The sequence below is a fragment of the Podarcis melisellensis genome (assembly GCF_964234715.1).
Source record: "Podarcis melisellensis genome assembly, chromosome: 1".
Classification (NCBI taxonomy): Eukaryota; Metazoa; Chordata; class Lepidosauria; order Squamata; family Lacertidae; genus Podarcis; species Podarcis melisellensis.
In genome coordinates this window covers 75,145,223-75,163,130 of record NC_138528.1, presented here as the reverse complement: position 1 = coordinate 75,163,130, position 17,908 = coordinate 75,145,223, and the positions used below count along the sequence as shown (strand labels likewise).

At 42.0% G+C, this 17,908-nt stretch overlaps 1 protein-coding gene and 1 long non-coding RNA gene across 5 annotated transcripts in view; one reads left to right on the top strand and one right to left on the bottom strand.

Moving 5' to 3' along the window:
- AP2A2 (adaptor related protein complex 2 subunit alpha 2) overlaps nucleotides 1-13,274 on the top strand; it is a 63,104-nt gene extending 49,830 nt beyond the window's left edge. Inside the window, exons 16-23 of one of the 4 annotated variants that reach the window (XM_081922633.1) lie at nucleotides 1,737-1,817; nucleotides 3,377-3,459; nucleotides 4,086-4,175; nucleotides 5,560-5,704; nucleotides 5,937-6,053; nucleotides 7,450-7,519; nucleotides 8,820-8,954; nucleotides 10,919-13,274. In XM_081922633.1, the coding sequence (XP_081778759.1) occupies nucleotides 1,737-1,817; nucleotides 3,377-3,459; nucleotides 4,086-4,175; nucleotides 5,560-5,704; nucleotides 5,937-6,053; nucleotides 7,450-7,519; nucleotides 8,820-8,954; nucleotides 10,919-10,996 (799 nt within the window). In that variant the 3' untranslated portion in view covers nucleotides 10,997-13,274. Of the gene's footprint in view, nucleotides 1-1,736; nucleotides 1,818-3,376; nucleotides 3,460-4,085; nucleotides 4,186-5,551; nucleotides 5,705-5,936; nucleotides 6,054-7,449; nucleotides 7,520-8,819; nucleotides 8,955-10,918 lie in introns of all 4 variants that reach the window. The other 3 variants (XM_081922632.1, XM_081922635.1, XM_081922634.1) reach the window with 3 other exon arrangements.
- Nucleotides 133-8,895, bottom strand: LOC309376388. Its single transcript, XR_014171184.1, has 2 exons — nucleotides 8,761-8,895; nucleotides 133-299 (listed from the first exon to the last, which is right to left on the bottom strand). It is a non-coding gene; the product is annotated as an uncharacterized lncRNA (long non-coding RNA).
- Nucleotides 13,275-17,908: the final 4,634 nt, after the last annotated feature.

Here is a 17,908-nt window from a genome sequence, read left to right as displayed (position 1 = left end):
GAGTGGTGGGAAGCAATTGTTCCCCCTTTCTCTTTCCCAGCTACTACCAGGTTCCCTTCTTGCATGTTTCAGCGAGAGAGCAACAAAGGTTGGAAAGTCATCTTAACTCATGTATGACACTATCCACCTTGCTAGGATTGGCCACACTTTTTTATTTTGGGGGAAGACATCTTATTCATCACATAGTAGTCTGGGCACTGGATGTCACTTTCCTGTAAATCTTAAATATCTCTTCCATATAACTGGAAAGCATTTTTCTCTCCGTGGCTGAATTCTCTTGATTGTAGAATTGGATAGGGCTGCAAACAGATAAAATTTCATGGAGGGCCAGACCTGGCCCACCAGCCACAAGTTGACCGCCTTTCCTTTAGGGTAAGTGCATGCATGGCAATGAGAATAATCATAATGGTATTATTTAAATATCTGGTTAATAGGAATAGATAATAATAAAAGGATGAATACAATCAATATATTTTCATGTGGGAACAGCAGTATTTTGCTCTAGTTTGGTAGTTTCTCCTGTTGCATGTGTGAAACCTCCCCCCCTTTTTAAAAACACACACCAAACTAATGACATTCCTTCTCTGTCCATTAAATCAAGTACTGGTAGCTTTATGAAACATCACTGGTCAGGTCTCTTGATTCAACAGTGTCCACTTGCAGTTTTGCGCTTGCCAGCACCTTCACATAAAGTTCTTAGTGCAATGCCGCAGTGTTGTGGCCTGAGTTTGGGAGTTGTCTTTATTTATTTTAAACATTTAAACCATTGTCTTAAAAGGCAGTGTAGAAAAACTTGTAAATGCTTGAAGACAAACGTCAAGCTCTGTCCATAACTCAGAAGAGTGCAGCAAAGTTGCAACGTAGTGGACAACCTTGAGCAAAGCCATTTCAGGAACTGGGGTATTTGATAAGAGTACATAAATAACCATCAAGGGGGAAAATTCTCTCAAATTGTTACTTGAGTTTCTTTGTGCTCAATAATTCAGGATTGTGTGTGCAAGCAAATTTTAGATTTAGTGTATCTATAGATTGGAATCCCAACATTGCTTGAATAGACTTCCAGGTCTGCAGCAGGACTTCAGCCTTCCCATTGAACTAGACTAGCACAGCCCTGTTTTGGTTGTGCCCAAACACTGTTGGTTACAACCCACTGAGTCTTTCTTATAAGCTGTTGAAAATGCTGCTCTTACACTGCAGCCCTGTACCCACTTACCTGGGAGTAACAGCCAATACTACTCCTACTCCTACTAATAATTTTATTATTTATACCCCACCCATCTGGCTGGGCTTCCCCGGCTACTCTGAGCAGTTCACAGCATAATATACCATAACATAGAAAAATATCAGGCATTAAAAACTTCCCTAAACAGGGCTGCCTTCAGAAGTCTTTTAAAAGTTGGATAGTTGTTTATTTCCTTGACATCTGATGGGAGGGCATTGACAGGGTAGGTGCCACTACCAATAAGGCCCTCTGCCTGGTTCCCTGTAACATCACTTCTCGCAGTGAGGGAACCAGCAGAAGGCCCTTGGAGCTGGACCTCAGTGTCTGGGCTGAACAATAGGACTTCTTTTTCACTAAGTAGGTCTAAGATAGTGCTGTTAATGGAGTTGGGAGGAGGGATTTTTCCTCCTCCCTAAGTTTTCCTTTCCTTACTAACTAACCTCTCCCTTTCTGTGTGCTGCCTCTTCTCTTCTTTTCTCTTCTCTTTTCGTCTCTTTCTGCTGCTTCACTTTAGTCCTGACCTATCTTCAAATGAGCAGGTGGTTTCTGAGGAACCAGCTGATGCTGTGCATGATGCTGATGAGCTTTTTCACACGTAAGCAATACTAAATCCTTGCAGGACTGGGCAACTAGTACAACTTCTTACTTTTTTTAAAAAAGCACATCATTTCAAATGATTTTACTTGTTACTGCTTGTTCTGGCTTGAGTATGATCTGCCTTGGAGCAGGTGTGATCAAAATGTGCTTGTGAATCGTCATAGGGAGAACAACCTTTTTACCTTCTTATCCAGTTTTTTAATCTAATCCAGGAAGGTAACTGAGTAGAAAAAGTAGCAAGCTTTTTTAGAGTGTAAGAAAGGCAATAGAATTGCTTGTAATGGAAGCTGGCATCAATTGCTTTGGATCTCGGTAATTATAGATCAAATGTTTTCAAAGTTTACATGTTGCCTAATTGCAAAAGCTGTGGGCTGGTTCTACTTGATATTGTAGTCAAGTGGTGAACATGCAGGTATGAGGGAGTCCTCACACAACTATCTATTTAAATACAATGCAGCATTGTCATTTCACACATCCTGCATCTGGAGGCTGAGTGATACACACACACACACACACACACACACACACGTATTTGTGAATCGGCCCTATGATACTCTCTGGCAGTCAACACGCAGCATATTCTGGGATAGAGCTCTGCAGTGTTGATGAGTATTCAAAGGCATCGAATATCGAGGCTTCGGCTCTTACAGTGTGCCAGAATATCTAGTCTTTCCTACAGGAAAAATAGTGAAGTAAGAACCAAGACTGTGACTGGGTCCTAAACTCTTACTAAACTAAAGTAATGCAAATGCTGTTATTTGTTGTACATTTTGCAAAGCAGTTTGCAAGGTCTGCATACTCATAGCACTCCCGTGAGGTAGGCTGTCGATCCTATTTTACAGAAGAAATATTGAGGCTTCATGTTTTGTCCCAGGTCACATAGTAGATCTCCAGACCCATAGCTAGTTTGTACTGTTTCTCCCATTGGTCTAACCCACATAATTTACCTAATACATAAAATTCCAAAACATTTTTAAAAAACCATTTGCCTTGGGCAACCACAATTTGGCGACCACCATAATCTAAAGCTCTTCATAATGCATTGCTGTCTGTCTTCCGATTCATTGCGTTGGTAGGTAATTGATGTTTGAAGCCTGAGGTAATTAGTCATAGCTGGGAGAGAAAACACCATGCCTACCCCAACTTGGCAATAGTTAATACTTAGAATGGCACCAAGCAAGTGATGTGCCATTTTAATGTTTCTAAGATGCCCTAGGGGATATTGTCATGTCTTTCAAACTTCAGTCTTTTGCTCCTACCAGTTGCCCAGTCCTCAAAGCATGGATGTTGTGGCTCCTTAACCCTTCCCCCCAATGTTTCTGTGATTGGGGCAGCTTGGAATAGTTGAGGAATAAAGCAAATTTTGCAAGGACTATTTGACCTACAGCTTACTTCTTGATTTTGATTCTATCTTGGTTCTTGCTTCTTCTTGACTTCTTCTAATGCTCCTGGGTGCACAGATGTCTGTCTGCATCCTTTCTATCTAAAGCAGTTGGTAACAACATGTGTTTTATCTAAAACATAATTCCTATATTGTGCCTGCTTCTCTCTTTCTAGGTTTGTTTGCAAAAATAATGGAGTCTTATTTGAGAATCAGTTGCTACAGATTGGTTTGAAATCTGAATTTCGGCAGAACCTGGGTAAGAACAACACAGGTTATGATAAACTGCATTCTACAGTATTACCTTAGGTCCTATTTTTGTAAGAAGTGTCATGTTTGGGCCCCTAATGAAATATTGCTGGGCCTTTGTAAGAATGTAAGAAAAGCCCTGCATATTATACCGTATTTTTCGCCCCATAGGACGCACCTAGTTTTTTTTTGGGGGGGGGGAATAAAGAAAAAAAAATTATCCCCCCCAGGCGCGGGGCTGGCGCGGGGGAAGCCTGAGCTTCCCCCGACCCCAGCCCCCAGAACAGCCTGCTGTCCGCAAGCCTAGGGAGCCCGGCAGGAAGTCGCGCCAGTCTCCCTAGGCTTGCGGAGAGCTGTGCGAAGCCCAGGCGCGCTTTTCAGCGTGCCCCAGGCTTCAGAATGCAGGCAGCTCTGCGCAACCCTCGGGAGCCCGGCGCGACTTCACGCCAGGCTCCCAAGGGTTGCGCAGAGCTTCCTGAAGCCTGCATTCGCCCCATAGGACACACACATATTTTCCCTTCATTTTTGGAGGGGAAAAAGTGCGTCCTATAGGTAATTAATTCCTTTTCAAGCTTAAGTAGGCTTGGGTGGTGGTTTAAATAAAACACTCATAAGTGTTGCCTTGTTTCTTTGCAGGTCGGATGTTCATATTTTATGGGAACAAGACTTCAACACAATTTTTGAATTTTACTCCAGCGCTAATCTGTTCAGATGAACTCCAGGCTAATATCCTTTTGTCACCTGAAATATAAACATTGTTCTTAAGCGCAGGAATCAGACTGTATGCTGCAGGGACTGCAGTTCAGTAGGAAGAATTGGAGAACATTGGGCAGAAGTGTTCATTGCATTTCTTGGGGGACCACAATATAGGGAAAGGTGATTTAAGGATAATCATGTCAGGAAGGTAGACTGGTTCTGTGTTTGACCTAGAAAAGAAAATCCCTTCTCTTTACAGTGGTACCTTGGGTTACAAACACTTCGGGCTACAGACTCCGCTAACCCAGAAGTAGTACCTCAGGTTAAGAACTTTACCTCAGGATGAGAACAGAAATCGTGTGGTGGCAGTGGGAGGCCCCATTAGCAAAAGTGGTACCTCAGTTAATGGTTTCAGGTTAAGAACGGACCTCCGGAACGAATTAAGTTCGTAACCAGAGGTACCCACTGTAGTAGGCATTATGCAGGCAGAGTTCCTTGGTTTTAAATTATTTGTTTAAATGACAATGTTTATGGAGTGTGCCTGCCCCTCTAGTGTCAAGGGATCCCCTAAAATGTTCTGTCTCTCAAATGTTGTCAGGTTACTCTTGAAGATAGCTGTCATGCAAACCTGACTTTTTTTTAGATTCTAAAATACCTGTATGTTATGATTATTATTGTGAATGCAATTTAATATGCATTTTGGGAAAAATGTTAAATAGCTGCTGCAGGGGATCGTGAGCACCATGGGGAGTTCAGGAGATAGAGATGATGTTTCCTATCCGCTGCTGTGATTCTGGCAAAATGCACTCCTCAAACTGTTGTTTGTGTCAGGGGGCTTCCCTCTTGATGCAAAGAGCAGGGTGCGTGAGTAGGTGCATGCCTGATTTTTCCATTTGAAGATGAGGTGCTTTCAAATACCTGACGGGCTGTTGCACCAAAAATGGAACAGGCTTGCTTTCTGCTGCCCTGGAGAGCCGGACTAGAACCAATGGCAGGGAAACAGATTTTGGCTAAACCATTTAAAGAGAAACTTCCTAATGCCAAGAACTATATATTCAACAGTGCAGAAGGCTTCCCTGGGAGGTGATGGGATCTCCTCCTCTGCAGCTGTTTAAACAATGGCTTAATGGTCATCTGTCTGGGTCCTGAGATGCTGTGGTTGCATCCTGGAAGGAGCAGGGGGTTGGGCTTAGATGACTTCCATGTCCCTTTCTACTCCACGAACCTATGAAAATGCACTCCTGCCACCCCGTGCAGTTCTGGTGCTGCTCAGGCTCCCTTGCGGCTGTTATTTATTTGCATCCCGCCCCCCCAATGCACTTAAATCACATTTTTGTAATCAATGTCTCATGTTTTAGTTTGGTTATTTGTGACTTTATGGCAGCACTTTCCCAATATTAAGTTAGCCAAATAGCCTGTTTCCTTAACCTGCCACGCCTGAATTTGCAGACGAAACCAGTTGATCCCACTGTGGAGGGAGGTGCTCAGGTGCAGCAGATAGTAAACATTGAGTGCATATCGGACTTCATGGAAGCACCAGCCCTAAATATTCAGTTCAGGTACAACTCTTAATTTGGGTCTATATGTGTTGGGTTTAAGTAAGGACTGCCTTCTAAACAAATGAAACCAAAGGATTGGGGCGCGGAACTACATTTTGGGGTGGAGTTTTAATTTGACAGACACCTGTGTCTATATGCTTTGAAGACTTAAAAAAACAACAACCTGTGGCAACTGTTTCCTAATGCTCAAAGGTCCTCAAAGGTTTAAATTGTTGCTGTTTGCATGTTTCAGATATGGAGGAACGTTGCAAAACATTTCTGTGAAGCTTCCCATCACACTGAACAAATTTTTCCAGCCTACAGAAATGGCCGCTCAAGACTTCTTCCAGAGGTGGAAGCAGCTAAGCAGGTAAGATGGTTCAGATCCTGCACAGCCATTAATGGCACATGCTGTGTTGCTTTAGTCTGGTGGTGCCTACCCATTAACTTGAACCTTTCCAGGGGTGTATGAAGGTGTAAATTATTTCATCAGTCAAGCTGATGTAGAAGAACATTGACCTCCTTTGTACTAACGTCTCTGCAGGATTGAACTGGAGAAGGACAAGTCCTGCATTTTTCCACAGCTAGCTGTGCACAATACATTTCTTTTATTTATTTATTTTTAACCCTACTGTTCTTCATAAATAAATCCAAAGCAACATATAAAATTACTAAACATTGATAAAAGCATTTCCACAATCACTAAAAAATAGTATATAGATAAGATGAGTTTTTAAATCAGAAAGATAGAGAGAAACATTAAATGAAATCAAAAGTTCAGCAGAGTAACGTGCCTGAAGCTTATAAGGATAAGAGTTCCATGATCCGTGATCCATGCAGTATAAAAGTATCCCAACCAACTGTGCTCCAGAAAATGTTGGAACATATAGCAGGACCTCCAGTGTTGAATTCAGCAGGTGATCAGGATCATATGGGAGGAGGCAGACCTTCAGATATCCTGTTCCCAAACAGTTTAGGGCTGAGGTGAGTGGGGGTTGTGGTCCTCTAGATGTTGTTGGACTTTCCTTTGGACCACCCAGAATGGCCAGTAGTCAGGAATGGCAGGAGTCTACAACATCTGGAGGGCCACAGCTTCCTCATCAATGGTTTAGGGCTTTGTAGGCAAGAACCAGCAGCCTGAATTGTTCTTGGGAAAACACTGGGAGCCACTGGAACAAAACTGGAGTGAGGTGATCAGTAAAGTAGACTCCAGAAACCATTTTGCACCAGTTTAAATTTCCAAAGGGGTTTCAGGGGACACTCTATGCAGAGCATGTTCCAGTTATCCATTTTGGGTGTCACCAGGGCATGTGTGTCAATTACCATCTGCTGAATGTTCCTGTCAATAATTGATAATGATCCATATCTTTCCCTCTCCCCAATCCCCTGGGGTAATTTTGCAGTGTTTTAAAAACTGGTCCTGCTTGATAAGTTTACATGTAAATTTAACATTTTAGTTGGTTTTTAAAAAGTGGGCAGCCTACCTGAATTGCGGGTGGGTGGTTGGGTGGAAGGAGGGAGGGAGGCAAAACAGACTGCTGAATCAATATTTGGTTCATTGCCTGGCTGATGTCCTTTTTGTGAAGGCAGGAGGAACCTGATCTAACCCTGCATGGAAAAACTGCTTCAAGCCTCAATTTTTATAGGTTCAGTTTTAACCACCCTTAATTTGCTGGTTCTGTGTGAAATGCTGCCTAACTCTCTCATGTTTGTACTGTAAAACCAAAGCAAATGTTAACTATTTTAACCTTGATGTTACTTTGCAGCCCTCAACAGGAAGTGCAGAACATCTTTAAAGCAAACCATCCAATGGATACCGAAATTACAAAGGCAAAGGTGCGTAGCAGGTGGTTGTTACCATTCTTCTTCTTCTTTGGCTATCACTCGTAGCCAAGTAAGATTACTCACCATGACCAGGTGTTGGATGATCCCACGATTGAGATTGTTATCACCATTGCTACTTGGGCATTTATAACCTGCACACTTCATTGCTGTTGCTCCCAGGGTGCTTTGCCAGAAAAACAATAAAAATCATCTGCAATAAAATAAAATGTGTCAAACAATGTTAAAACAAAAATGTAAATGCATGTAAAAACACACACACACTGCAGCAGAATCAAACCCAGTTTAAATTGTATTTTTTAAAGTTCTGGGCAAATAAGAATAAAAAAGCTCTTTTCCTAGCCCCTCAAAAGGGCATGAGCTTTGGATTCGGGATATCATTCCATGGACAACTGTGAGCCTTTTCTCTGAGTACTGCTCATTTCTGACAAAAGAGGAATCTGGAGAAGCTTACAGGAAATTTTATCTACATACAAGCCCACTTACACACACAGCTGAGGTATGGATATTTGCAGTGGAGAGGCCTATGTGCAGTTGGGGTTCTAAGTTCTGGGAATGTTCGGCACATAGAGACCTGCACATAATAAATAGGCTTTCTTCCTGCAGGTATCTATGCCTAAAGTGAGAAAATCATGGGGTAGGGGGAAGTACATGAAATGTAAACTGCCAAATGTTACCAATTCCTTTCAGAGCACAAAGGCTTGTTTGTGCCTAGACCAGGCTTCCTCAACCTTGGCCCTCCAGATGTTTTGAGACTACAATTCCCATCATCCCTGACCACTGGTCCTGCTAGCTAGGGATCATGGGAGTTGTAGGCCAAAAACATCTGGAGGGCTGAGGTTGAGGAAGCCTGGCCTAGACTTTGTAGGGTGGTTCTTCCAGATGTCTGTCTATTGTCTGCTTCTTGTACATAGGAGCCTCATGAGTTGTAGGCAGCAATCAAAGCAGCTGAGTTCTTGAAACTTAAATAACCCATTCTTAAAGCATGCAATGAGTCCAATACAAGGCATTTTGGGGGAGATCTAGTGCAAGAACCACTGCTCCCACTATAATTGGAGACATTCCTGCAAGAATGTATCTGTGGAGTCCCAGTTCAAACACTGTAGTCCTGTAACCCAAGAGCCTGGTTGTGAGAGGCTGCATGAAGGTTGTTGACCACCATTTGACCTGCTGAGTGTTCAGCATGTTGATCAAGCCCATCTTTTGTAAAGCCCCTTTCCTTCCTTTCTCACCACCTGCTCTTTCTTTTTCCTGGTCTCTGGTTCAAATCCCCTTTTTGGCTTTCCTTTGGCAGATCATTGGCTTTGGCACAGCTTTACTGGAAGAAGTAGATCCCAATCCTGCTAACTTTGTCGGAGCAGGCATAATCCACACAAAATCATTCCAGATTGGATGTTTGATGCGTCTTGAACCCAACCTGCAGGCACAGGTAATGGCTTCTTGTTTACTTGCTGAATGTTTTGAAAGTGTAGAAGAGCAAAACGGAAGAGATTTTTTTTAAATATACCACATAGTTTTACTATGCTCACTTCTGTGACTCTAACGTGCATCAGCCAACATTATGTCTGAGGTTGTTTTCTAGGAACAATCATCTAAGACATAGTTTAATATCTTGCGGCTGTTCTATGGTTCCAGCAGCCATGCAATTATTCTGCTTCCTTGGTTAACAGAAGACATAATGCATTCTTTTGAGACCCTGCTTTGGAAATAATACCTGCCAGACAAGTGGTAAAAACCACTTTGCTGTGACTAATTTGCCTGTGTGCAGTGCCACATGCAGGTCTGCACCTAGAACATTCTAGAGCATGGGTAGGCAAACTAAGGCCCAGGGGCCAGATCCAGCCCAATTGCCTTCTCAATCCGGCCCGTGGACGGTCCGGGAATCAGCGTGTTTTTACATGAGTAGAATGTGCCCTTTTATTTAAAATGCATCTCTGGGCTATTTGTGGTACATAGGAATTTGTTCACCCCCCCCCAAAAAAAAATAGTCCGGCCCCCCACAAGGTCTGAGGGACAGTGGACCGGCCCCCTGCTGAAAACGTTTGCTAACCCCTGCTCTAGAGCTCTAAAAGTAAAGGGCCATAGAGCACATGCCTTATAGGCAGAAGATGCCTGGTTCAATCACTGGCATCTCCAGGTAGTGGAACACTTGTCAGAAATCCTGGTGTGCGGTTGCTAGGCAGTGTAGGCAGTACTGAGCTAGTTAGACCAATGATCTGTTTATGAGGCAGCTTCCCATGTCACCATGTTTCTCAGGTTCATTTGCCTCAAGGGGTAGGATGAGCACCCTTCTGTCAGCTTCTCTCAGTAGCAGCAACTAGTGGGATGTTCTCTATATGCTCATACATCTTTAGCACTTTCTTATTGCCCTTACGTAGGGAGCTTATTTGCTTGTGTGATACCTTTGTGGAAGCTGTTTCTTACACACACCCCCTTATGCTTATGTGCAGCCCAAAGTATACTTCATTTTCAGTTCTAAAGGATAACTGGATTATTTAAAAATGCTGTTGTACTAAAACGTACAGCACTGCTACTCCAAAAAGGTCTACTTTTTTCAAGGTCTAAGGATGGCATGATTCTTATGTCATTTTGTGAGTGGTGGGAACTAAGCCAAGTGGTAATGATGCACCAGTTTATACTTGCCGTGGAAGATTTTGGAGACACACCAGCTAGGAAGTCAGACAAATTTTTTTATTGTCTGTCCATCTCTCTTAAATAAGGAGACTCCTTAATCCCACACAGATACATCTCAGTCCACTGCCACCTGGTGACTAAACTATGTAATGACACTATTGGTGTTTATACCCCATCCTCCAGCCTAAAAAAGTCCCAGAGCAGCTTACAAAGATTAGTCATGGAACAGTGTTTTTCCTAAAGCTTGCAATACCAAATACATGATGCAAAAGAGGTGGGGGGGGGGGAGAGGTAGAAGGGACAATAGGCAAATTCTGGCACTGGTTCTTAGCCACATCTTTGGTTATCTCTCAGTGAGTGAAACACCTTCATCAGATGTGATTGCAATATTACTGGATGTTGCATTCATGGGATCAGCCCTCTTGGGCACCAAAAATATCCTGGCATCTCATTTGGGCCTCGCTGGAAAGTGATGCTTGGGGGGGGGGGGGGAGGTCCTAGATGACACCCCTGCTGAGAACCCAAGGAGAGCCCCGTTTGCCCAGCCAGCCTGTGGTCCAAAACTGTCTTTAGAAAGTTGATGAGGAAAAGGCCACAAATAGGACATAAATAATTAAATGTTGCAAAGATGTTGTCTTTTTAAATGTACACCATCAGCCACTGTTCACTTCCATTCAGATCTTACCTGTATAAATGTGTTGGGGGTGGGGTTTTTTGGGGGGGCAGCCACTGAAAAGTTGTTCTTCTGTTCTTTTCCAGATGTACAGATTAACACTACGGACAAGTAAAGAAACGGTGTCCCGAAGGTTATGTGAATTACTTTCGGAACAGTTCTGAGCCATAATGTGCAACCCCTTCTGATTCTCCATTTCTGCCATTGTCCATGTCCTGCTCCAAAAATGTTTTGTACACCAGTGTCTGCAAAAATAATTGCCACCCCATTCACATCCCTGCCTTAAAGGACCTGTCCCTTTTTATGTGAAACAAATGATATGTGCAACATAAAATTACTTAAATGTGAAAAATAAAATAAAATGACTCTTAGATTTTTGGTGCAAAGAAGCTGGGAGGTCTTGTATGTGTGTGGGAGGTCTTGTGTGTCTCAACTCAACTGTGCTTCATATATTTTTGGCAGGAGTTCTTTTATTAAAATTCACTTCAGGTATGGTTAATCCCAACTAAATGAAACAGTTTCGCTGGAAATGCCACTGTAAATTGTTAGAGGCATGCTAGAAGAAGAAAAAAAGTATGAAAGAGAAGTTGGTGTGCAGAGAGGGCTAGATTCCATTCCTGCTCTATTGAATGTTACCCCATGTCCTTTTTAAAGGATCTAGATACATCTGAAGATGGCTATAAATATTTGCTTTGTAAAGAACATTTGGAGGCATAAGCACATATTCTGATTCATATTTTAATATCCTCAAATGACTTCCTTTAAATCCCAGCCCTCCACTTTTCTCCAAGTTCTGAACTACCAAAGAGTTATCGTCATGATAAGACGATAAGAAAATCACATTGGGTTCTTGGGTACAAAATGTTGTTGTTGGTTTTTTCCAAAGCTCTGGTTGATCATCTAAACATCAGTACACTTTGAATTTAAATTAAGAAATCACTTGTAGTATTCTTTTACCTAAGACTTTCCAAGGGACCCAAGGCATTGGTATTCCTGACCCCCCCCCCCCACTTTCCAATTTAACAAAAAAGAAGAAGGGTCCCCCCCCCCATTTAACATCTTCTGAATCATAGGGATAGCCACTAGCTCTGATCAGGGAGAGTTTAGCCTATTCAGATTTGAAATACACTGGGATTCTGCAAGTATGATGGTTAGGAAGCTGATTGCTGTCATGTCACCAGAACACTTTTGGTGTAGAACTTGAGAGTCCTGTTTTCAAAAAGTGCAATAATGGCACCTGTAGTTTGGTAAGATCTATGCATTTGTGGAACTGGTATCTTCTTTGACAGAAGTAGAATGATCGTTAAGCTGACTACCGTTACACACCTCTGAAGAGCTCCTTAAGAAGTAATTTATGACTACAATTATATATGAGGGCAATGCAAGAATTAAAAAAGTGAAATAAGCTACAATGTTGTCTGATTACAAGTGACAGTTGCTGCTTGAGTTATGAGGCTTTTAAACAAATAACAACGTGGCTTACTCTGTCCCAGTGTCTGGAATTAACTTAATGAAAAAATGAAAATCCACTTTCCTTCTTAATGTGGCTATTGGTTCAGAAACATATTGACCAACTTCTCCAATCAAATTTGATGAGTTATATTGAAGCACATTGTATGGAACTACCTGGTGTGTAACCTGGTAAAATAATAAAACAGTAACTCTTACATTCTCCTATCACTGGGGAAATTTTTAGGAGTTGTCATTATGACAGGCCCATTGCATTACTGTGATTACACTACTGTAAATGGTATTAAGCATTCAGAGGTGTTCTGAAGTGTGTCTTATTGCAGATGCTGGGAAGAACGGCCATCTCATTTTTAACATAGATCCGTCCCACTGGAAGCATAGTTTGTCTCCTTTTTAATTCCACCTTAATACACTGTTTTTGTGTACTGTTCACTTGTGTAATTTTTGCAAATAAATGTGGTTTTACCCACAAAGGGTGATATTTAACTAAATTATACTCAGGGTAGGCCATGTGGAATTAATGGACTTCTTAGATAAGTCCATTGACTTCAGTGGATTTTCTCAGAGTATGACTAACATTGGATATCATTCATAGAGAAAAAGGACTCTAAATATAGGTGGCTCAATGACCAACTGTATATATGAGTAATCAAACTTTATGCAAGACTTCACCTCTGATATGAGCCATATAGGCATTGTTTTGAAGAAAACTTTTTTTTTAAAAAAAGTTTCTCTTTATTGGGATAAATGACCTTGATTTACCAAAGTTGTGTGTCCTCCTCCATCTCAAGCAGAAGTTAACAGTTTCTGTGGCTAAAGCAGTATTAGTAATTAAGGTACAGTATTTGTTTTGTTGACATGTGAAAATACCTGAACAGGAAGACAAAATATTGTGCACTTTTAGGCCTACACTCCAATATGTAATGTGTAGTCATCTCACTTGTAAAAAATAAAATAAAAATCACAAGCTTATATGGTGGGCTTTGATTATTATGACTGTAAAAAAATTGAAAATATAAAAAAACTAATCATGTTATCTTTAATGGAAAAAAATAAATGGCTAGAAAAGTAAAAATTCCTTTCTTTTTTTCATTCCCAGAGCATGACTTCTTTTCCTACCTAGTAGGGCTAACAAATGTGAAAATTTCATTTTATAGTCAGCATTCAGAATTATGATTTAGATAAATACAAAACATCACCACCTACTGTGCATAGGAAATGAAAGCCTGATTGCATAGGACAAAGACTTTGGCCCTGATTTATTTATTGCAACTCTCCAGTCCTCTTGACCATTGAAGCAGAGTACTTTTGAGTGTTTCCCAGCCAGCAAACTCATAACTCAGTGCCTTGCAGCTAAATATGTGATTTATTATTTTATTATTTTATCACTCATTTTCCCCCAAGCTATTCCCTTTTTATTTTATGTTTTCTTCTCCTGGTCTTAGGGATCTGCTTAGAGTGAGGTTGGATGAAGACATTAGCCTCTTGGGCTCCCTGCATTAGTGTTTCCTGGCTCACATTTTTTCTGATCTAATGACAGAAACGAAGCTCACATGGATCTGTACTTCACCTACTTCTAGTAGTGTTAAGAGTTGGGGGCAGGGCACATGCAAGTCTCAGGGCCACTCCTTGGCTTGTCAGAAGTAGAACTGCAGGACATGTAATGAATGAGTAGCTGTTAGGCTTTAGTGAAGCACCTCTGCTATAATAAAAATAAAAATAAATAAATAATAGTGTCCCATGGCAAAATGAGAGCATCCAAAAATAAGGTAGTACCATAGTTTACTAGAGAGGCTGCCTGGGTATGTAGAAGTATAGAAGTTTGAATTAGGAGAAAAAAAGCCCACAACCTGACAAGGATTTGCAAGCTTCCAGGAGTGATTGAATGCTGATGGCAGATGAGGCTAATATAAGCCATAATGTTCTGTCTGAGGTCAGAAGCATCTAGGATTTAGAAAATAGCGATTTGACAATTAGCAGAAACACATGGCTGTTTAAAGAAGAAAATATTGCAACTATAAAATAACTTGCAAGGTCCCCAAATGACAAGCTGTGTTTTACAGTGGTACCTCGGGTTACAGACGCTTCAGGTTACAGACGCTTCAGGTTACAGACTCTGCAAACCCAGAAATAGTACCTCGGGTTAAGAACTTTGCTTCAGGATGAGAACAGAAATCACATGGTGGCAGTGCAGTGGCAAGCGGGGAGGCCCCATTAGCTAAAGTGGTACCTCAGGTTAGGAACAGTTTCAGATTAAGAACGGACCTCCAGAACAAATTAAGTTCTTAACCCGAGGTACCACTGTACTGAACGGAGGGCCAAACAGGAAGCAGGAAGTGAAGCTGAAAAGTAGGGTTAAGAATTAAAGGAGCAGCAGTGCTATTTTTCTAGAAAAAGGTGCCAGAACTCAACTCTCTTAGAATAGCAATGGCGTCCACCTGAGAGGTGTCAGAACTGAGTTCCAGAGAGTTCCGGCTGAAAAAGGCCCTGAGGAGCAGTATAATTTCAGGCCTTACTGAGGACTTTCAAGCAGCCTTGGTTAGGAGTAGTTCCCTTGGAATAAGGTTTGTCACCTGAAGATGTTTGTTTATAAATACTTTCTCAGCGTAGAAAGTTGATTCCATAGTCAATCCTATCTGATCTTCCTTCCCCTTGTTCTATTCTAGCAAAAGTATGTGTTGCACGTCCTGTCCTTCTCACACAAGCTTAAGATGCCCCTTTTGGTTTGTTATGGTGATACTATCACTTGGGTAGTGGCATTGCCTATAGGCTTTAAAGTGTGTCATAGTGGAGTTGGCTTTTAAAATGAAGGAGTGTCTCCACCTCCATCGTTCAGCCTGGACACTGAGGTCCTCCTCCGAGGGCCTTCTGGCGGTTCCCTCACTGCGAGAAGCGAAGTTACAGGGAAGCAGGCAGAGGGCCTTCTCGGTAGTGGCGCCCACCCTGTGGAATACCCTCCCATAATATGTCAAGGAAATAAACAACTATCTGATGTTTAGTAGACATAAGAAGGCAGCCCTGTTTAGGGAAGTTTTTAATGTTTGATGTTTTATCGTGTTTTTAATATTCTGTTGGGAGCCGCCCAGAGTGGCTGGGGAAGCCCAGCCAGATGGGTGGGGTATAAATAATAAATTATTTATTATTAAAATGAGAAAAGGTAAAATGCATGAAGCATTTTAAGGAAAGATGGACGTTAACACACTGCAGGTGATCTCAGCCCTCTCTGTATCAACCAAATACGGTATACAGATTTTCTTGGATCAATAGTACTCTGTGTGCGTTCGTTAGCCACGTGTAAATGTATGTGATTTGGAAGAGCTCTCGTGTCTCACTGCTAAGATTGCAAAACATTTGCCTTGTTCAATATGAACATAGGAATCTGTCTTATCCAGAGTCCAACCATTGCTTTATCTAGCTGATTGGTCTGCTGTCCACACTACCTGGCAGGTGCTCTCTCTCCCACCCTTACCTGGAGAGGCCATGCATTGAACCTGGGATCTTCCATAGATACAGCCGTTAATGTCACAACTTGCCCAGGAGCTGGTTCTCGTTTTATGAGGGGTCTTTTGTGGCACATTTTGTTTCACCACTGTATGATCCGGTCATTTTGAAGGCAACTTCAGGCAATCCCACCCCAAATCCACAGGTATGCTGGGCAGCTTCCAATTTTGTAATGGTGGTAATATTATTGCTCTTTGTTAAGATTAGTTTATTCTGCTTTCGCCCCCAACTTAGGTTTAGGTTAACAAAGTGAAATAAACACAGCATGGAATCAGCCCTGGCGTGGACCTCTATGGAAGATATTGAGAGGTAGGCTGCTTTCAACTTGTCAGACAATCACTCTGTATGCGTGTCTTGGAATATTGGTCCTTGATCAAGAAAGCACAACTTTAGAGTTGCTCCTCTATCCCCACCTCTATAAAATAATATGGGGACACCATTCGTGTTTTGATGCATCCTGACTTTATTGGCAACCTATTGAACACTTTTTATTGCTAATTCTTCTAACACACTGAAAACTGTGAGGGAGAAATATATGCCTTTAAGCAAATGTAAGCACGAAACCGTTTCTTATAAAGTGCTGAAACCTTATACACAACTTCATCTAAACCAATCTGCACTTAAGGCCAAAGCCCCTTAAAATCTAGGACAAGCATCTTAGCCTAATCTGTTTATCTGTTGTGATAAGGTATGAGCCAAGTGCCTCCACTTAATTCATGACCTGCATGAATTGCTATCCTAACATTACATGCTTCCACAATATCCCATAGGAGTGCATTCATATGTAATCATTCATACCTGGATAGTTGTTTCCAGAGGGTGATGCTTAGGGAGTGCTCTTTGGCCCCATGGAGCCTTCAATGTGGGGTTCCTCAGGGTTTGATTTTATCCCCTGTGCTGTTTAACATCTACATGAAACTGCCGAGTGTGGTTATCTGGAGTTTGGGAGTATGTTGTCAGTAATATGCTGATGACACACAGCTCTCTACTCCTTTACATCTGCAGGTGAGGCAGTCTATGTGCAGGACTCCTGTCTTGCCTCAGTAATGGACTGGATGAGAGCCAAAAACTGAAGCAAATTATACGCAGGGCTGCCTCTGAAGACAGTTCAGAAACTTCAGCTGGTGCAGAATTCAGCGGCCAGGTTGTTCACTGGAGCTAGATGGTTTGAGAATATTACACCGATCCTGGCCCAACTGCACTGGCTACCAATTAGTTTCCAGGCCCAATTCAAAGTGCTGGTTTTGACCTATAAAGCACCTTCATTACATATCTTTCAGTACTGGGTGTTCAGCTGATTAACAGTCTATGGATTTTTAATTGTGTTTGTGTGAAGGGGAGTTATTGGTTATGTATTTTGTATTCTCATTTTGTAATTTTATGTTGTGAACCGTCATGGGATCTTGGGAGGAGGGGTGGTTAAATAAATAAATCATCCACCCATCCATCCCTCCATCCATCTCCCCACCCACTTTGCATGCTGTAGTTTACAATCCCTTTCTCCATCGGCGTGCATCTTCATGTAGTCTTTGAAGCCATACTTGTTCTCCTCCTCTGAACCTGACTGCTTTTTCTATTTTTGCGGCTTAATAGTGTCTATTGAGTGCTTGTTAGAGAAACTGGCTTTATGGCATAGATGAACATTCCAAGATTCAGTAGCACCTTCAGAAAAATGGTGCAGTGTGGCATGCTCCTGTTCAAGATTCCAGCCAACCAGACGCTGTGCCCTTTTCTAGGATAGTTTGTTCCATTACTCGCTTCCCTCCAGATTTATGCACAACTCATCAGTCAGCATTCCATGTTGACTGAACATGCTCAGTCTTTACGGAGGTATTTTTAAGGTCTCCTCAGCACCGCCTACATTTTTTCTATAGCTGCTTTGTACTTCCCTGAACCTGATGATACCTCTCTCTCTTGTGTAGGGATGGTGCTGTTTTGGCTATGGAGGATCCATGCCCAAAGAATGAGGTTGCTTAGTAGCACACAGCAGCTTGATACCACCCAGCCTTTTTAGACTACAACTCCCAACACCCCTGACTTTTGGCCATTAGATTAGGGAATGCCGATATACAGGAGTATGCTCATTAATTACTCGCCACTGAAAA